This window comes from Chlamydotis macqueenii, chromosome 6 (genome assembly GCF_036417535.1).
Source record: "Chlamydotis macqueenii isolate bChlMac1 chromosome 6, bChlMac1.mat, whole genome shotgun sequence".
Lineage (NCBI taxonomy): Eukaryota > Metazoa > Chordata > Aves > Otidiformes > Otididae > Chlamydotis > Chlamydotis macqueenii.
In genome coordinates, this window is record NC_141561.1 from 26583214 (window position 1) to 26603507 (window position 20294).

General features: G+C 45.7%; 1 protein-coding gene across 1 annotated transcript in view; it reads left to right on the forward strand.

Annotated features, from left to right (window-relative positions):
* Positions 1 to 594: 594 nt before the first annotated feature.
* ITPRID2 (ITPR interacting domain containing 2) overlaps positions 595 to 20294 on the forward strand; it is a 41651-nt gene continuing 21951 nt past the window's right edge. Inside the window, exons 1-10 of the mRNA XM_086751022.1 lie at positions 595 to 728; positions 1118 to 1402; positions 1545 to 1593; positions 7071 to 7120; positions 7967 to 8023; positions 10755 to 10791; positions 12030 to 12128; positions 12650 to 12858; positions 13782 to 14476; positions 18120 to 18192. Of these exons, the coding sequence (XP_086607148.1) occupies positions 1177 to 1402; positions 1545 to 1593; positions 7071 to 7120; positions 7967 to 8023; positions 10755 to 10791; positions 12030 to 12128; positions 12650 to 12858; positions 13782 to 14476; positions 18120 to 18192 (1495 nt within the window). The 5' untranslated portion in view covers positions 595 to 728; positions 1118 to 1176. The remainder of the gene's footprint in view (positions 729 to 1117; positions 1403 to 1544; positions 1594 to 7070; positions 7121 to 7966; positions 8024 to 10754; positions 10792 to 12029; positions 12129 to 12649; positions 12859 to 13781; positions 14477 to 18119; positions 18193 to 20294) is intronic.

Sequence of the window (20294 nt, forward strand, 5' to 3'; positions counted from 1 at the left end):
CCTGACATGGGGACTTGTCTTGTGCTGGGTATTTGGTTACTTTAGTACAACAGGCCTTATCTGGTGCGGCCTGTGTCCCTGCACACATCTGCCTGCGCTCGAGCAGAGGCTTTTCTGCACACAAAATGAGAAGGTTGTGCGTGCCCACCCAAGCTATTTGTGTTCTAGTGCCTCCCCTGTTCCCAGCACTCCAGCTCCCCGAAAAAAACAGCGTGTCACAAACACCCGTCTGCCCGGCACCGCTGCCCTGCGTGCCTTTTGGCGTTGAAGCATCCCCTTCGCGCCCGGTCAGCGGCTGGCGGCCGGGCCCGGGCCACGGAGCGCTGCGGGGCCCAGTCAGGCCCGACCCCAGCAGGGGTGGCACAGGGCGCTCCCCCCGCAGCCCTCCTGCCCCCCCGCACAGGACAGCCCGACGGAGCGGCTCCCCCTCCTGCTGCCGGCCCCCTCCCCAGCCCGCCGGTGTCGGCGGCCGGTTACGATCGCTCCCGCAGCCCCCGAGGGTTTCCGCTGCCCCGACTCCCCGCCCCGCGGCGGCCGGCGCGGTGCGGTGCGGTGCGGGCGACGCGGCCCCGGCAGGAGGCGAGCTGCTGCGACTGCCGCCGGCCCCGCTACCGTCACGTGGCCGCCGGGTTTTCTCCCCGCCGCGGTATGAGGAAGTCACTGCCGCCGCCGTCCGCAGCCCGAGCCCGGGCGGGCGCAGCCTCCGCCGCCTCCCCGCCGCGCGATATGTGAGTACCCGCGGGCAGGGCGCCGGGACGGGACAGGACGGACCCGACAGACCCCAGCCCCCTGCCCTCCCGTGCTGCGTCCCGGGAGAGAGGCGGCCGGGGCCGGCACCTGCGGGACAGGCCGTCCGGGGCAAGCCGGAGGGCGGCGGTGAGCGGGTCTGGGGGCGGGCCGGGCCGGGCCGGGCTAGGCTGTGATCGCGAGTCGGGGGGCGGGTGTCTGCGGGGGTGTGAGCGCGGGGGTGTGAGTGCGGGGCGGGGCGGCGGTGCTCCCGCGGGGCTTTGCAGACGGCGGCCCCGCGCCCCCCCGGCGGCCCGTCCCCGGTGGGGCTCCAGGACAGCCGGAACAGCTCCCCCTCATCCCTTCCCTTCCCTTCCCGTTCCCCCGGCAGGCTGGCTCTCTGCGGCACTTGCCTCCCGGCGTGAAGCCCCCGCCGGCGCCGCCGTCCCGATGGAGGAGCCCCCGGCGGCGGAGGAGCGGCCAGGGGCGACCCAGAAGAGGAAGGCCTGGGCCAAGAGCCGGGACTCCTGGCAGGCGTCGGAAGCGGAGGATTTCTCGGCGGCGGCGCGGGCCCGCGGCGAGGAGGAGGAGGAGCAGGAGGAAGAAGAAGAGGAAGAGGAGGAGGAGGAGGAGGAGGATCTCGCCGGCGGACAGCTGCCGCTGGCTGCAGAAGCGGGTCGGTGCCGGGGGGGGCGGCGGGGCCGGGGCCGCAGCCCGCGGGACACCCGCGGGTGGGCAGCGGGGAGGGGGCGGGTGGCCGCCCCTGACGGATGGGCTGTCGCTGACTGTCGGCTTTTCTCTCCCACTCTGCCCTGAAGGCCACAGCGTTCCCAACGAGAAGATCGCGATATGGCTGAAGGACTGCAGGTGGGTGCTCCCGCCGGGCCTGCCCCGCAGCCCCGCTCCGGCCCCGCCGTCCCCACGCAGGGTGGGCCGGCGGGCCGGGCAGCTCCCGCGTAGCGGAGGGGAGGGAGTCTCGGCGGGGTCTCCTCCCGTGGGGCCGGCGTGGGCGCCTCTGCGCCCTGGAGGGGCGCCTGTCGTCGGGGCTGCTGTCGGCCTTGCGGGAGCGGGAGTGCCGTTGCGATGGGGTGCGGGCTGTCCCTGCGGGCGGGGTTACCGGGGAGCAGTGGCCGGAGAAGAGCAGGCTCCCGGCACCTTTTCTCTCCTTGGTGCCTCCTGTAAGGAGGCTGAAGAGGCTCAGCCGCTGGGGAGGAGCTCGGTTGAGGGTAAGGAAGGCAGCGCTATTTTGGAAGCCGTTCCGTTTCTCACCGAGGGGCTCCACTTTAAAGCCTCCTGTTGCCTTGCCTGGTTTTTGCTGCAGATCTGAAGAAGCAGAGCTCGCACGGCAATGGCCTTGTGCTTAGGGATCTTAAAGAGTGATGGCACGATTTGGACTAACTTGATTTATCCAAGGCTCTCTCCATGTCTACCGCATGGATTGACATCCCTAAGTTGTGATGTGGTCTATATATTCCATGTCTCTGTTACTGTTACAAAGTACTCGGTGTTTGGAACAGGCTGACAGCATTACTTTGTGTTCATCCTCAGTTACGTAAAAGTGTAAATGCTACATCCAGTAGCAGCTGCTTTTGTCCTGTCTTTTTCTCCATTCAATCCTAGCAGCCCTTGGAGCCAGAGCTGATGAGGAGAAGATAACAATTAGCTTTACAGTAGTTAACAATGACTTTTCAAGACCTCCCCTACTTGATATTTCTGGTTTCCTTCTCCTTTTGAGAGCAGCTACATTAAGATGAAAATTTTGCCTCTGAGATTAGCCGTGCCTTTGTGATCTTTTGATCCAGTAAGCAGCTGAGCTGAGCTTACTCCCGTAACTGAAGTGTGGGTTGCTTTATAGCTAAAGGGTCCTCAGTATCGTTTTCTTTGGGTATCTACAGGCTGTGCCTTGGAAGTGTTGGTAGCTAGAGGCTTGAAATCATCACTGTATCCCTAAAATACAGTGTTCAGCCTTGACAGACTTCCTTCAGAATGCCAAAATGAGAGAAGAATTTCCTGACTTTACCTGAAATCTGGTGTGCTGTTGGTCTAGCAAAGTATATACTTAAAAATAAGTGTTATAAATTTGGTGCTTTATTAGAAGTAGTTTTTTGAGCAGGGAGAGAGAAGAGGCCCCTGAGGGAGAAATTCTTCCCAGTGCTGCAGTGCCACTTCTCTCCATATCTGCAGGATTTCTGTCTAGAACTTTCCCTGGCCCTGTCACCCATACCATTTCCATACAGAATTTAAGGAATAGCACGAAACTGCAAACTGGCAACGTGGACGTCTAATAGCTGGTCACAGATCTTGAATAATAACACAAAGCTTGTGGTTTTATTTGTGTGCTCTGGTAACGATCTGTTGTTAAAACTGGCACCAAACACTTCTGTGGAATGTGTTTGCATCTTTGGAAGTTGATTCCCAAAATATGGGAATATTGTTTTACACTCTATTTCCGTATTTTACACATAAGGAAATAAAGCATGAGTTTAGCCTTTTGCTAATACAGAGATACAAATTTAGTTAATACACGTTTGTGAAACTCATTGTAGCCCTTCCATAGAAGTCTTTTAAGGTGTAGCTGTTTCCTGTTGTAAATCTTTTCAGAAGAGTCATTTATTCTCCTCAGAAAGATAAAATTTGCCTTTTCTATTTGAGATCTCATAAAATAAGTTATTCAGACTGGAGTTAGCTTCTGACTCTGTAATGTGCAGAGTGTGTGCACATACGGTTCACATCTGGGAGGTGCGATTTCCAGCTACCCGAAGTAGTGCACGGTCCCTTGTGTTGTAAAACTGTGGAATGATTTTGTTTTAATGTACCTGATATACATGTAAGGAGTAGCTAGGATGGGCAGTAAAGTGAGTATTCTACTTGCACTGTTATAAAGCGATGGTATGTATAGAAACCCTGAACAGATCTTCTCTTGATAACAATTTATGTAGGAAAAGAGGACAGCGTAACAGATGACAGAAAAGCCCTACAGATACTATAATGTATTTTGTAAAAAAGAATACTTAAAACCAGCAGTTGTTTTGAAATTTACAATTGTTGTTCTTACTTGTTTAATAACATAGTTTTTGCTGTGGAGCTTTGATTGCCACAAAGTGTGGGCAACATTTGCAGGCTGAGCTTCTGTCTCTGGTCTGTTGCACCACCTCATTCTTACAAGTTAGCTCTGTTGCAAAAATATAACCATTACTACAAGTGAACATTCAGTTACTGAAATAAAGTATTTTTTCTGTTACATGTTTTCTAAATGCAGTCCTTCTTATTTTGTCTGAGTTTCTATAAGCCTTTGTGAAATGTACATCAGAAGAAAATTGGCACTTTTAAAATCTCATTTTCTGTTTTGAGTTGGCAGCAGTGCAAAAAAAAACTTAATATCAACCCACTGCATAAATAGATCTGCTTATAAGATTTATTCCTTTGTTTGTTTCCAAAAGCATCAACAGTGTTATAATATGGATAAAAAGAATTACTAGTTGTCCCTTGATATTCATGTTAGTGGTTTGGGGCTCTTATTACTTGGCATCTCTGTTTCACATCTGCTTTGGAGAAAAGAGGAGAGTTCCTAATATCCTGTACTATTTAACTTGGTAGACACATGTGTTTTGTTTTTGTTTTGTTAAAAAAACAACCAACAGCAAGACCAAAAAAAACCCAGCAAGTATGTATCACACTATGATAAGAATTACGGAGGCTTAAGAAATATCAATTGTTACCCAAAGTTTCCGGTTCATCCATGTTTTGGGACTTGCATGCCTTTGAGAAAGGCATCCTTTGCTTTCTCCCCGGTATTTTGAAAAGACATTTTGAAGTAATAAGAAGGCTTACAAAGGTTTTTAATTTTAACTTTTGCAAAGCTAAGATGGGAAACACAAGTGTTTGTATTATACTGATAGAAAAGAAGAAATTTTTATCAACTCTATGGTGACGTGTATTATTTTTATTCAGCGTATTTAAACTCTGCCAGTAATACAGGGGATGCGGGAACCATCTCCTGTAGACATGCAGGAAGTGAGTTCTTGAAATGCCTCAGAAAGAGGAGGTTTTTTGCCTCATGTTTAAAATAAACATGGCTCCTACCCAATTAAGGCTTTAAAAGCTGAGGTTTAAACACTTTTACAGAACAGTGCAAAACCTCTGTCCCATTCCTGAGGACCACCCTACCAGAACTGGTAGCTGAGCAAACTAGGCCCTGGGATGAGAGGAAGCCTGAGGCTGCGTATGGCCCTCTTACCTGCTCAGCACCCATGTCCCCTGGCAACGTGGGCACCGAGAGTTAATTCGGTTCTGTTGCAGACCGATATTGGGAAAAGTTATTGCCCTATCTGTCAAAATATAGTAATAAATGAGTGGAAGCAAATGAAAAACTGCAGGATCCCTTGATTCAGGCACGTGCCCCTTCCTTTCTCTTTGCTCTGGCTGCTCTCTGGTTGCTGTGGGGCTCCCTGCACTGCTCCTCCCTGGCTGCTGTGTGGAGGCTGCTAGGACGTGCTGAGGTGATGTGCCTTCAGTGGAAAGACCTCGTCCTGAAGGTCCAGCAAGCAGAAAGGTCCCCGAGCCCTAACCTTCCCCAGTGCATGGGGCTGCGCTGAGTCGCAGCCGGCCAAGCTGGCCCGTGGGCCTCGCTGGGGAAAAACAGCTTGGCACAGACAGGCAGAGCTGTCACTGCTGTTCTCCGAGAGGATTTTTGTGTGGATGCTTGTCCCTTGTTTAAACTTGCATTGTGTCTCATTCTTAAAGGCAAGTTTTTCAAAGGCAGAGGCTATAAGGCAGCTGTGCCTGTGTGCGGAAGTGCGAGCGGGACAGCAGATGGGTGGCTGACAGGTAGCTTTTCTGGTAGCTACTAACATATTGTAGAGGTAATAGACTTAATTTCTGAAAGAAAATGCCAACTTCAGTCATTACTTTTACTGTTTTCCACTAGCCGGTGCGTGCAGCAGTGACCTTGGCTGTCAAAGTCGCTGCCAGTGAGTTTCAGCATTGAAAAGACAGAGACGTGGAAGTAGCCATCAGGGAAGGAGAGGGAAAAGGATGGGAGCGGACCCATCAAAGCCAGAGAGTAAACAACTGGCATAGTTATTACCTCAGAACATAAGGCTTGTTGTAGCGTGACAGGTCTAGACAATACACCCTAGCTTTTCTCAAACCCTGACAGGACGGACACGCAGAAACCTGGGAGATCTGAGCCTCAGCAGAGTCTGTCCCGTCAACCGAAATACGCTTGTGCACCTGGATGCTCTGGCCGTTTGCCTTGGCATCTCACTGCAGCAGGGCTTTGCTGTGCTTCGCAAAAGGCGCATTGCAGTGAGCTTGCTCCCTAACAGCAGGCCGCACGTGGAAAGAGTGAGCTCTTTTCAGAGGAGAAAGGAAAAAAAAAATGTAGTGAAGTGTAAGGTCTGTTAGAAAGCAGATGCACAACTTTCCTTACTTAATTTGGTGATGGCACCAAAACAAATACTGTATCAGAGCACTATTTACTTTCAGGTCTTTGGGCAGGTTTATGTATTTGTCTAATTAAAAACCCAAATGAAACATACATAATATAGGCACATAAATCATCTGTTTTCTCTTTCTTTATGAGTATTATCTTTCTGAATTTATTTTGGGCTTTGAGAGTTAATTCTGTGCTACTTAACAGTGACAGGCCTTTGGTTAAACATGTCTTGGAGACAAGATGTGGAAACATCCAAGCAGTGTCAACAAGTGTAGCGTGGGCCCAGAGAGGGAGTGGACCTGTCATTTGTGCAATTGCTGCTGCTCCTTTTGGGCACTGTGAGGTTCAGCAAATCCCCTGCCCTTCAAGGAGCAGCTGTAGGAGGGACCATCCAAAGAAAAGCCAATGTGAAGAGTCTATAAATGGTCAGAACTGGCAAGTGACAGCTAACATAGCTATCAATATTTTTATCTTGTTCCTGATCACCAAATACAGCTTTTCACCCCTCTCTGCAGGAAGTTTTAAATGTGTGGAAAAATGGCAACACATTTTGTCACATAAATGAGATTGAATTAGTCCACTCGAAACACCACGCTCATTTTTTCTGGCTGTTTTGCTGAGAAGCCCATGACTTTCCTTGACAGAGGGCTGATGACCTCAAAGCTTTGCCACTGACTGGTGTCTGTGTGTTGCAGTTATTAACCTGTTTCGGTGTTTCTCCCTACACGGCATATTTGTTCAGAGGGCTGGGGATTGTTTAGGAAGTTATTGCCAGTCCTCAGATGTTTGTGCTTTCTGGGGGTGGAGGGAGGGACAACTGCTGCTATCACAAGCTTGTTACACACTGTAAGGAAGGACATGAAGCAGCAAGTTTTTAAAGTATTATTAATCTCTTCTGTGGTTTCAGAACGCCTCTGGGAGCCTCCCTGGATGAGCAAAGCAATCCTCTGTTGAAGGGTAAGGAAAGGCTTTACATACTGAAATATCTTTCTGGCAACTGTGCTTTCGTGGATGTTCACCTGAGACTTGGGCTCTTTAGCAGCAAACCACAGCCTAGTCGGTGTTGGTGAGTTGTTCTCACTGTGAAGCAATTGTGCCCGAGAAACTGGAGAAGGGGGTAGATTTCCCAAGTAAGTTTTTTCTGGAGAGGTTAGTGAGCCCTAAAAAAAAACCCCAAAATTTGCAGAATGGGAAGGTTGTAATTTCCTCTCTGAGTTGGCGAACATTAGGCAGTCTCTGCCTCCAGTAACTCGGGTTGCCACACCTGAAAATTTTGCTATCTGAGCAGGTCTGAATACTAAAGTTCAAAGTACAGCGAGAATGTGCAGGTAGTGACAGAGTGCAGAGGAATTACTTGCTGTGCCTGGAGTCTTTGCTTCGACTCTTAATCCAGTACAGGGAGAGAGAGAGGAATGCCTGAGCTGGACTCAGACTCTGGATCCCGCTGGTAAGATGCCTGGAGGATGGATAACATAGCAGCAGAAGGCATAGGTGTATTGAGTGGTACCTCTAGGTTCCCACTTGCAATTAATTTGCTTGCAGGTTGACTCAGGGATGTTTTTGAGCACAAAACTAAAGCAGTGTTGTAGTCATTCTCTTTCAAAATAATTTTTCTGTGTTCTCAAATATAACTCCTTGCTTCTTAGTGTGTTTTTAGTGTATGAGTAATGCAGGGATTGTAAATACAGGCTGGTTATATCCTGTTGTATCAGCTGAAGTGTCTTGGTAGTATCTTTAGTCAAGCTATTTGAAAGAAAACAGTACAGCATTCTAGTTGTTGAACTGCTAACTGTATGTTTTCAGGCATGCTGGTGAGAAATGGAGGAAGTTTTGAAGATGACTTATCCCTGGGAGCTGAAGGTGGGTGTGGCAGGATTATGACTCCTTTTCTAGCAAAAAAAAAAAAATTGTTCAGTCACCTGATTTTATTTTGAAAGACAGCATTTCCCTTCTGATAGAAGGCAGTTGATAAAGCTGGCTGGAAAACCAGCATGAAGCACATAGAAAAATGCAGGAAGATTTGCTTTTTGAGTTTATTAGTTTGTCGCTGTTGCTAAACATTCTAGTCTAACCCAAAGGTCAGAGGCAGCCCTGAATTCTCTTCTGCCTTCTCATTTTAATACCCACAGCAGCAGCACAGCCTGGAGCACTCACTGAGGCTGCGAGAAAGTGTTTTTTCCGACTTGCTCTTGTCCGTGGGTTACTCCAGGCAGCCATGTGTGCCTCACTTCCACCGAGTCCCTTGGGAGTGGCATGTGCGGGCTTTTGAAAGGAGGAATGAAATTCTGTCAGCCAAGAGGCAAACCCATTAAGGGCTAAGTGTGTTTAAAAATGAAAAGCACCAATGCTGACTAAGTATTTTGGATCGGCCGTGACACACACTTTGCTGTCGCTAGCTGCTTGCCTTTTCTTTCTCTTCTCTTTTTTTAAGGGGAAGGAGATGGGGCTGTTCATGGTAGACTTCTTTATTAGAAAAAGACTTTTAGCCTCTCTCATCATGAGTTAGAGGTGTCCATAAGCAAACAAACAAACAAAAGCACTGTGGATTGTGTTCTAACATTTTCTAACGTTTATTTCAGCATCCTGAAATAAAATAGCACAAAATGGTCTTACAAACCAGGTGCTGGGAGTATCTGCAAGATAGGGGATATAAGACTATCTGTTTTCAGTGTGGGGAAAAAAAAAAGGCAAAACCACTCCCCCTCCCACCTCCCTCCCTTTAGCCTTTAATGTTTTTGAGCTACAGATTTTGCAAAGTATCAGAACTTGTATAGTGGAAAGCTATTCCACAGCAGTCTTTCAGTGGTGTCAAAGTAGTGGGACAGGGCCTGGAGGAAGGAAATATCTTTAATTTTTCAAGATTAGAGACTTCTAAGGAAAACAGTTGCTCTTATAATGACCTTGATCTGATAATGACGGAGAAGCAGTAAATGAGTCCCTTACTACACTAGGATTAAATTTTCTTTCTGATAATCTTTTCTGCTTGTTAGATTGCCTGCAGTAGAAAGATTTCATAGGAAAAGTTTCTTTGTAATGACAATCCAAGCTCTAAGCGTATGACCAAGAATACAAGAGTAATTTTAAAACATTGTGTCACTTTTTTTCTTTTCATTTTTTTACCCTTATCATTCCCAAGGATTTCTGGTTTTTATGAGCCTTTAGCATGATTTAGGTATAAGGTCATTTCCCTCCCTTTCGGATGAAGGTCCCAATAGCAGAATCGCTGGTTCCTTTTCCTGGGTAAGGATATGGGTGTTTCTGCAGAGCTTTGCTTCCTGTCTGGGAACAAGGGGATGGCAGAGCTGCTCGGAGCAGTGCCGCGTGTCCTGCCGGACAGACAGCCCCTTTGAGGCTGGTATGAATGGCCTGCTCTTGTGCATCGTGACTGCTGGAATCCAGACACAAGCTAGAGCCCCGTGTGAATGGCACGGAGGGCATCAGGCAGGGTCCTGTAACCCCAGCGCCCTCCTGAGCTGTTAAAACCCGTGGTTTAGCTATTTAAACTAGTCACCAGCCAATCCATATAGATAAGCTTACCTTTTTATTATAGGCAAGAATATTAAAAAAAAAAAAAAAGAGAGGTGTGGTGTCCATATTTTCTATGCATTTAAATTTCTTTACGCTACCTCTGAAAAGAAGAGAGAGGTTGTGAGGTTCCCATGTTTTGCTCTCAGTTGCTGGCTGTACCCCGCTGGCGCAGTGAGTCGAGATGCAGGGTTTTCCTAGCAGCGCGTTTGACATCACTTTGCTCTTTTCGTAGTTGATTCTGAGGGCTGCTATAACACACGCATGCTCCTGGCCTGTCTCCTCAGGCAAGTCTGTTAATGTTGAGTTTCCTTTTTGAGGAACCCATAATTTAAGGCTGGGACTCAACTCTCTGGCTTGACAGGGTGTTGATTTTCTGAAAGAATAATGCTGTCTGGGACGTTCATGTTCGGAGCAGAGCCAATCCGGTTGCAGACAGCGCTGAATTCCCTCTCAGAGGCTGGTGACCAGGTGCTTGGTATCTGGTGGCTGACCTCCCTCCAGAGCCCCCTCGACTCCCACTGTGGCCACTGGTCCCATTGGCACCTTAAGGAGGCACCAAGAGCTTTGAGAGCAGTCCGTGCTGATGGCAGGACTAATGAATATAGGCTCAGTACCTGGCCATGGGGCTAAAGCTCTTCTGCCTTTCTTATGTCCCTTATTTTCTCTACCAGAGCAGTCCTCACATGCCCACTTCTCCTCCTCCCCTTCCCACCCAGGAACAGCTCTGCAGCTGGTAATCGCCTCTTCATTTGCAAAGCAATAAATGGTTTATATAACAATTACTAGCTTACCACACGTTGTATTTCAAGTTAATATGATTAATGACAGTATGTAAACGTGTGTCCATGCGAGATTTTATTTTAAACAGAGCCTGAATAAACAAGATCGTCTTTATATCAGCCGTATACTAGAAACCCTTGACAATCACATTTATATGGGAAGAGAAAAATCTGGCTCATGCAGGAGTGTTGGTAAACGTGCTCGCTGCCTGCTTCTTCATACTGGTTGCGGGAAATGTAATTCTGAAGAGGTCCGTGTGTAACTTCTTCTCATTTCTCTACAGCTAATCATCTACGGAGTGATACCCAGATGGAAACATGGTAAACATCTTTTTTTTGCTTGTTTATACTGGAGGGTGGGAGGGAGGGGGGGCAGTGGAAGTTGTGGAGGCTGCCTCAGAGCTAAAGCTCTTCTGTTTACGTGAGAGGGAAGGAGAAGATCCAGATAACGCAGGAACAGTCATTAGGAGATTCAGAAAAAAAATGCAGATTTTTATTCTTCCAGCAGACCTGATGTAGATATTGGGGTAGCCGGAGGCAAACAGAGAAATGACAAATCTAAGTAACTTAGTATGATTTACCTTCTTTGTCTCACTGATCCCTCATAATTTCAGAAATTTCAAGGGAAAAATAGTTTTACCTTTCAGAGCAGATGTCCTTTGGGACTGGGGAGAAAAAAAGACTTTGAGAGAGGAGAGGCTCCTGCTTTACAGGGAGAGCTTCTAAATAAAATGTGCTGGAACTAAAACCCCATTGAGACTTCAGCAAGTACCAGCACAGCCTGTGTGGGCAGCATCCTCACTACTCCTAAGCTGTGCTCTGTAAATATGCTGTTAGGTGAATCCTCTGTCATCTTTGGTTTTTTGGTGGTTGTTCTGCTGTATGTGTGTGTGGTAGGATTTGTACAGTAAAATTCACCCTGGGAAGGTATGTCTCCCAGAGAGATTGGCAGCAACAGTACGTTTGAGCCTGACGTTCCACCTACCGCGGAGGCGGCTTCTCCAGATGCAGGGAGGAAGTAGTTTGGGATTGGGAAAGAGACTGGCTGGCAGTCTGGGTTGGAGTCTGTCTTGCTCCGTTTCCTCCAGCCTGGAGCCTCTTCAGCTTCCCCAGCCAGCACCGGGGTGGCAGCTGGGGCTGGGGGGGAGCTGGGTAACGAGGTGTGGAGAGGTGGCCCTGACATGGAGAGGTGGTCCTGCTGGAGGAGGGAGTGGCACGGGGAAGGCAGGGCGGGGTGGCTCACCCGAAGCTGGGCTTCCTCGCTGGAGGAGGGTGGGATTGGGGAGGGTGGGGCAGCAAGGGGAGCTCAGGGATTTGTTTTTTCAGCTTGCATTTGCCTTCAAATTCTTACCGTCTACGTACATTTTTGCTGAGGCGTCCCAGGGTTCACTTTTGTTATTGTATTTCAATAAGTGACATGGCTAATATAAACCAGATAACACTGAAGGGGAAAAGAGAAATTCAGCAGCGCTGGAGGCTTAGCTCTCCTCCAAGACGGAGCGTTGAGCCCCTGAACGCAGGAGGTTTATTGCAGGGTTCTTCTCTGTTTGTGTTGACAGCAATGGTGTGCTGGCGAAGGAGAGGAGGCTGCAGTTCCACCAGAAGGGGAGGAGTATGAACTCCACTGGGTCTGGAAAAAGCAGTGCGACTGTTTCAAGGTAAAAGAGTACTATGCTTTGAAGGTCATGGCACAGTTCAGTGGAATTTGGCAGCATTTTGCTGGCAAAACATACTTCTTCTGTTCCTCAGTTAAATGGACTTGGCTTGATTTATGTGCATTGTTGCATTTAGTAGCCGAGAAGGGAATTTTCATTTGGTTGCCTGAAAAACTGCTATTTGTTTTCAGTTGTGGTTTGCAGTAAATACTAACAAATGGGCCTAACTGTTAGAAACTTCTGAAACTTTAATGATATTTTAAAATCGGAGCTCTGCAGAATAAGTGCTGGCTTTATAAATTACAGGATTGGATCTGAGATGTGTCTGAGCCAGTGTCTCTGGTGATGGGAACCAAAACTTCAGATGCAGAGATCTCCACAATTATTTCCTAAAGTACATTGAGCTGCAGGAGTCAAAAGTTCAATAGACCAAGCTGGCTACTGGGCTGAATTAGCAGGTGAACATAAGGGACTGGGTCTTAAGAAGAGACAAGTAGATTGTAAATGTCTTTTCATTTGTCTAGTGTTTCCGAATTACTGGAGCTTTATGAGGAAGATCCTGAGGAAGTGCTCTATAACCTTGGGTTTGGAAGAGATGAACCAGATATTGCTTCAAAAATTCCAGCGAGATTTTTTAATTCATCATCATTTGCCAGAGGGATAGATATTAAAGTGTTTTTGAATGCCCAAATACAGCGCATGGAAGTGGAAAATCCAAATTTTGCTTTAACAAGTAAGTATGTTTTTGAAACAAAGTTTATTTTTAAACTTTTGAATTATGTAAACAACCTCAAAAGAAGGTGTATATCTAATATTCTGGCAAACATCCTTTACAGCCTAAAGGCCAAATTCCATTCAGTCTCCATAATAAAATTCTTGCTTGCTCTTAAATATGACAAGAGGTGATCATCCATGTCGTACACCTTGGGGTGAGGGGAAGGGGTTTATCACAGGGGAGGGCAATGAAAGGCATCCTGTAAGATATATTGCCTTCTGGTTCGTATCATTCCCGTCTCTTGCTCCTAAGCTTGCTTTCTGTTGCAGTTTTAGAGCATTGAAACAAATAGCAGTATCCGTCCTTTTCGTGCCTTCTTCAGTATCCGGGTGGGATTTTTGAAAGCTGTCAGCAGTGACCTACTTCTGTAGTTGTTGAAATCTGGGCCAGTATTTCTATTGACTTGGACAGGAGCTTTGTTAGGTCAGTAATGAGAGTTTCTGAAATGAGGGCATAGCTGAAATGTCCTCTTGTGCTTGTAGATGGGGAGAGTGATGTGAGTAACACTTTTCTTCCTAACACTTTGTAAATTAACTTGCACTTACCTGTGTCTCTTTTTTATTTTGTGAAAGCTTTCCTTATGGATTTCCTCATGCTTTAGCAAACACTCCTGCAAAGATTTTTTTCCATTTTTCTGTGCTATGTGGTATCACTTTCACGTTACAGAAATCGGCAGTGTTTGGTGAACCTTTGGGACCATTGATATAAGTAGGAGGAGATTTGTGATGGGGGGTGGGCAGAGGTTATCATTCCTTCTTCAAATATGAAGAGAGAGCTGCCTTTGAGAATTCAAACCATCATGTAGAGATGGGTCAACAGTTCTGGGATGTGATGACAGCACTGTCTTCGTAAACTCTGCTTTATATTTTGTTCTTGTGCAGGTCGTTTTCGTCAGATTGAAGTGCTTACTACTGTGGCCAATGCCTTTTCTTCTTTGTATTCTCAAGTCTCTGGGACTCCTTTGCAGAAAATTGGTAGTATGAATTCAGTGTCTTCCAGCAAAGAGGCATCCAGCCCTCCCCCTTTAAATCGCAGCAATACAGCCAGTCGGTTAATGAAGACCTTGTCAAAGCTCAATCTGTGCGGCGCACAGCAAGCCGAGGGCAGTGGCTGCGCGACTCCTTCACCTGTCGAAAAAGGGAAAAGCCTGGCAGACCTAGGGAGTGAGGAAAATGATGTAAAAAATGAATCTAAATTACCAAAATACTCTAAAAAGAAAGACTCTCCCTCTTTTTTGGCTACTGTAAAGGAGGAGATAGGCAGTAGTCAGACAAATGTTGTGGACGCACATAAACCTGCAAATCTTCCTGCTGGGGCTGATGATATGCGAGAGAGGACCGTGCCCCCAGCAGATGCGCAAAGCAGCAGGTTGGCAAGTGCCCAGGGTAGACCGTGTGAAGAACCTGGTCTTTTGGACTCACCAACCCTCAGCAGCAGTTCCAGTTCATCTGACAGCAGTGCCTCGACGCAAAGGCTGCCCACGGCATCGCCAGGTAGAGACCCCTGCGCTCCGCTCGCAAACCCATCCATAATGAATCTAATGCTGCAGCAGAAGGACTCCTTTGAGATGGAAGAGGTAGGTGGAGATAGATGACTTTGTTTTTGCATACTGTTTACATAACTTGCTGGCTGCCAGCAGAGGAATGTTCCCTCCTGTGTAGTTGACAGTGTTTTCTCCAGGAATACTTTAAATTCTCCAAGTGATAGGACAGTTGTCGCTCTCTCTCGGTAGGCTGCTCTAATTGATCCTCTTAATGAAATAACTTGGTGCTGCTGCTGCTGTTGTTGTTCCTGAGAGTCAGCAGGAAAGTTCTCATTCTTTTTTTCATCAAGCTCAGGTAATTGCAGTCACTGGCAAAACTGCTAGGAATTTTTCCTGTGGAAATAGGTCTAGGTTAGACTTTGTAAAAGCCTTTGGTTTTAAATTCTTACTTTGCTTAAACTGCTAACTGAAAGTAATTATTTTTGTTGCCTGAAAGTAAATTCAGTTTACGAATTGATATTGATTAAGGATAAATTTGTGGATGGAGCAAGAGTGTTGTTTGTATGAAAGGGAAAGGGGCTATCATGCAGGGTGAGGTGCTCGTCTTGTGCAGCTTTTGGTTTTGAGGACAATGTACTGTATGTTGTTTGTTCTCTGGAAATTAACACGCAGAAAGTCACTGTTTGACGTGCCTTTGGCGATAGCTTAGTTACCAATTCTGTGCTAACTGCCTTTTAATATCTTCATAAATGCATGTATCCATTTTTTAATTGATAATTGTCCCAGAGGGATTTTGTTTCCCAGGTTCCTGTGAGTGCTTTGTTTATCAGGCCAGTAAGCATGCAGGCTACAAATTCAAGAATGCAGTTTTTTGCATACACTCACATCTTAAATTGTTTGATCTGTCTTAAATTAATAGATGTTTTTGTGGACACATTTCAAAGTGGCTCTTGTTCAGCAGTTAACTCTTTTGTCTATATGAAAGAGGTATGTAAAATGGAGGATTATGATTTCATTGATGAAATGAGTTAAGAAAGCAAGTGAATAGAAAACCTCCAGAGTTTTACAGCGAATAATGAAGTGATGATGTAGTAGATACTGTGTCTGGTGTCATATTGTCATTACAGGCTCTTTGAGATCAACTAATATTGTACCTGAAGGCACTCATTAAGTAGAAAAAGGTAATCCAGCCTCTTGTAGTTCCTGCCACTTGTTTGTGCCTGTGTGTCATCATCCAGACGTTGTGTGGCCATCTCCTGAACCAGAACAAAGGATTGATCCAGTTGAGAGTGGGAAAAAAGAAACCCAGTGTATTTTGATTTATTTATTTTTCCTGGCTTAGTTTTCAGATGGATAATTCTCTTGATCCAGTATGTTGTGTAGCTGCGCAGATGTTTGCATTGGCACAATGGGAAGGGTCTGAGTGGCAATGCATTTTGCTACATTCTTGATAGTTGGACTGGTTTCACATGTCCCAGAGGAGAAATCTGAAGGTTTTTTTGATACTCTTAAGCAGAGTTGAAACAACTAATTAAAAAAACAAAACAAAACAAAGGAATGGAATTTTCCTTCGGATTAAGTTGGACTGTAAAGGGTTATGACATGAAGAAGACTTGCTGAATTCTCACAAGCCAAGTGCAATGCGTTTGCGAAGTTTTGGTTGACACACTTTGCAATGATGCTAGTGCATAAACAGCTGTTTTGGCAAGACGACATGCGATGTGAGATGGGATTGTGGTGAATTTTTGTTTATACAATGTAACATACGCGTATCAACTGCCTTCAGGTCCCTGGGAGAGAGGGATTTGGTTTTGCTGAAGAAACTTTAGAACAATACCTGGCAGTGTGATTTTTTTATTTTCGTGCATCTGCAAGCAGGGTATAATGAACAATAAACTGTATTAGAAACAGTGAAAAGAACTCCTCCCCCCATTTTTCCAGCTTGGCTTGGAGCGCATTTATATGTGTAAGAAAGATGACAGATATATCAAGGAAGCTCTTCCCGTGCTTACGAGTGCCTTGGAGGTTTAAGTGCCCTTCGGAAGTCTGTGGCTGTGAAGATAGCTAGTGCGGGAGTCAGGGCAGGATTTCCCCCAAACACCCGCTCCTGAGGTGGCCAGTTACAGTCCCGAAGGTCGTTTGCCAGCATCAATATTGGCTGAAGGGATGAGGAAGGAGAGGGGAGTGCTTCTGCGCGCCTGTCGAGCTGCACCATGCTGCAGATGTGGCCAGGATGCTGTTTTCCAGGCAAGAACAGGAGGTGGAGGGTATTTGGATGAGAAGAGGCTTAGCTGTTGGGGACCTGCAAATTTAGCTGTTGGAAACTGGGAGATTTGAGAATATCGAGATACCTTTCCTGGAAGGCCAGTCTGATCAAAGGGCCTGTAAGGAACTTGCTGTTCCTCTTTTTTTTTTTTTTTTTTTTCTTAATAATTGTTTTAAAAGATATTTTTCATAAATTTAAATGATGCTCCCCTGCGTTTGGACAAAATAAGCATTTACCCTTTTGATACAGCCTTCATGTCCTAAAGGAACAGAAGCCTCTTGATTTATTGTGCAAGAGGAATGCTGTTCACTTATTAATAGGGAAAAGTTGAGGCTAAGTCCTTCTCAAAACCCTTGTAATTAAGAATATGCACCCTTGTTTCTGCTATACACGACATCAATGCACATATAGCTTCTTTAGCCAAATACTAATTTGGGCTTAAAACCATCAGTATACTAATTTTGCATTTTTAAGTTGATAAAAAATGGAGATGAATATTTCATTGTTTGGTAATTTTGAAGTTAGGCAGGCAGTTCATTAGAGGGAAGGGTTGGGGGAGTAGTTGGATTGGATGTTTTGTGTGTGTCGACTTGCATGTGAAGCAAAATTTTCTGGAGCACACAAAAGCAAAAACATATTCTAGGTTTTGAACTAAACAAAGGGCTCCCTGTTGAGATTTTATGTATATTCTTTTCACTGTTTGAACGATTGTCTGAGAACTGCTTTCTTAATAAGACTGTGTTTGACTAAGTGATTAAGTAATAGGATTAATTTTCATGTGGTTTTAAGTTGCCCTGTTGAAATCTGCATGGCTCTGAGTACATTATCTTCCTTTTCTGTACTGGAAGACACAAGTATTTTCATGAGCAGTGGTGTGGTGAAGTCTGCAGTAGGTTCTGGCAGGGTCTGGGTCCTTCTGGAGGACTGGTGACTTTTGGGAAATACTTGGTGGAGGAGCAGATGACGATCCATATGTGCTGACCTCTTGATATATTTTTCTAAATGTATTCTTACTTGCTCTTTATATTTGAGTGAGGGACCAAGAATGCTGAACGGAAAAGGCAGTAGTAGTGTAAAGCTGGTCAAAGGCGTTTTCACAAAATTATTTCAGTCTTTCATCGAAGAGGAACTGAGAACTCTCAGCATTGTCATGGGATGTGATTTCCTGGTCTTTTTGCACAATGAATGTAACTGGAGGGGAGCACTGCACTGTAAGTGGGAGGTCCTGTCCGGGGGATCACTGTTGTCCTACACGGGTGCTACTGGGTACCTGCAGAAATAATACTTTGGTTCAAGAAGATATGATTCACTCCCTCAGTCACTATAGGCTGTTGGACTGGAGGGGAAAAAAACCCCAACCTTCAACCCCCTCCACCCCTGGCACGTGCGGTGTGTGTAGCTTGGGCTTTCTTAAGCACAGGAACATATGCCAGTTGTAGTGACAAAATATTCATCTCCTCTTCCTGATAGATCCAGAGTACAGAAGGGGATCTACCGCACATTCCAGCTTCTCACCAGCTGGCAGTGACCAAGTCAAGGAAAGGTGAGTAGACGTCAGCTCCCAGGAGACAACAGTCTGCTAAGTGTCCTTCCCTCTCTGAAATGCTGATTCAGATATTTAAAACTTCTAAAGTTTATTTTCTCTTAAGAAATAAAAAAGATCTAGGTTTCTTTTTCAGCTAAATCACAGAACATGACTGCAAAGTGGCGACCAAATTACAGGCAAGACAACAGCCCTGTAACCTCACTGGCAGTTTTCACTTTTGTACGATCGATGATAGCTCAGAGGAACTAAAATGTTAGTTCAGATTGTATGGGATTTTTTTTCCCAGCAGATCCTGTAATTTAAGATACCCATTTAAACGAAAATTATTGTTTTAAACCTAAATTGCATGATACATCCAGCTTTTTCCTATGCGCTACTGCTTCGTCTGCAAGCTGGCTGTACAGAAGACTGGTGTCTCTGTACCTACGTGGAAATTGTAGTCCTTCACATGGGAAACTGTGCACTGGTTCTTGTGGCTCACTTAGGTTGTGCTTTCATCTCAGATTCTTACTTAGATATTTTACGGCTTGAGAGAGGGTCAGGGCTGATCTTTAAGTTCGTTTTGCGTTTGTTACTGTGCCCAGTGTTGGCAAGTGAAGTCTATTCTCTAGCTGGAACGTCTAATTAAAGAAGAAACAGAGCTTGTTGCATTTTATACATTTTGTTGCATTATCTAAATCCTAAGCTATTACTTAGCTGCAATACAGCTTCTTGGTGAAACATGGCTAGCATCTCTAGATGCTAAAGAGAGGCAGAAAAACCTGTCTTAGGAAGCAGAGGCCATCTTATTTGCCTTTTCACGAATGAACTGACAGTCTTGTGAACTGTCAGCTGAGTTGTGTTAACGTGGTTGAGAATGCTCTGGACTAAGCACTGAATGTTAGTGCCTGGTTATTCGGGGTGGCTTGTGCTGCTAGTCCAGCAGTGGTTTGCACAACACATCATTGCACTTGCTGGTCTTCCTCTGTTACAAACACAGGCCACCAAGAAGGACCACCAGAAACAGCATCTCTGCTGTTCCCAGCATTTCTACCTTGGCAGTATTTTTAAGTTCATGATTACGGGCTTTATGTCACTGCATATGGAGAGATGCACCCTGTACAGCTCAGGTCTCTTGTTTGCCTGGCCTTGGCAGTTTCAGAAAGAGCTTTTCAGAGAAAGGCAACTTAAGGAACGAGGAGCTGCAGTCAGGGAGGAGAAAAACACATTTTTTTTCATCTTCTGAGATGTGTTTTCTGTTCCCGGGAGCTATCTTACTCTCATCTTCCTCTATGCAAGGGAAAAAAAAAAGTCAGATGGTCCTGTGCGTCCTGCTGAAAGGTACCTGCAGTTCTAGCCATGGGTCTTCAGTATGGCAGAAAAAGGGCATGCTGGCTCGTGTTTGCCAGCTAGTATAGCCCATCTGCTTCTGAATACACTTGGCATAGATTAGCAATGACATTTGTTATCATGTAAGTATTGCCTAGAATTTTCTATGACTTCTCTAACAAGGGTGTCAATGCAAGTGGTAAGCCTGCATGTTTGCTAAAAATAAGTCTGGGACCAACATTTTACTTCACCTGGAAGATGCAGAGAGCATAGGATTTTGTTCTATACAGGTTTCAGTGAATTTGCCAAGAGAGAAAGCGTGCGGTGGAGAACTTATGCAAAACATTAAAAAAAGTAGTCAATTTCTTTTGCCACTCTCATTAGCAATATCTTGAGGTGAGATCAGCATGAAATTCAAGCAGCAGTCTTCTCTTGCAGTGTGATTTCAGTTGATGATCCTCAGACAGACTCATCTCTTTCCTTGATGTTGGCTCTATTGTATATAAAATCCCATTAAAAAAAAAAAAGACCTACATGGCTTCCTGTGAAGGAATAAATTTGTACCTTTTTTTTTCATATACAGGTACTTCTGTGTCAATTAGCAGGGGTGGTGCTGTTCAGTACAGAATGTTGTAAACTTTGCAATGTCATTTTACTTCTACACAGAGGGCTGTGGATTCTCTCTCTGACATTTACAACAGTTTGGAAGGCATTTTAAGAGTGTCTGTAATAAGATGTGAAGTATTTGAATTTAAGAAAAGAGATTCTCTACTGAAATAGTCTGGAGACTC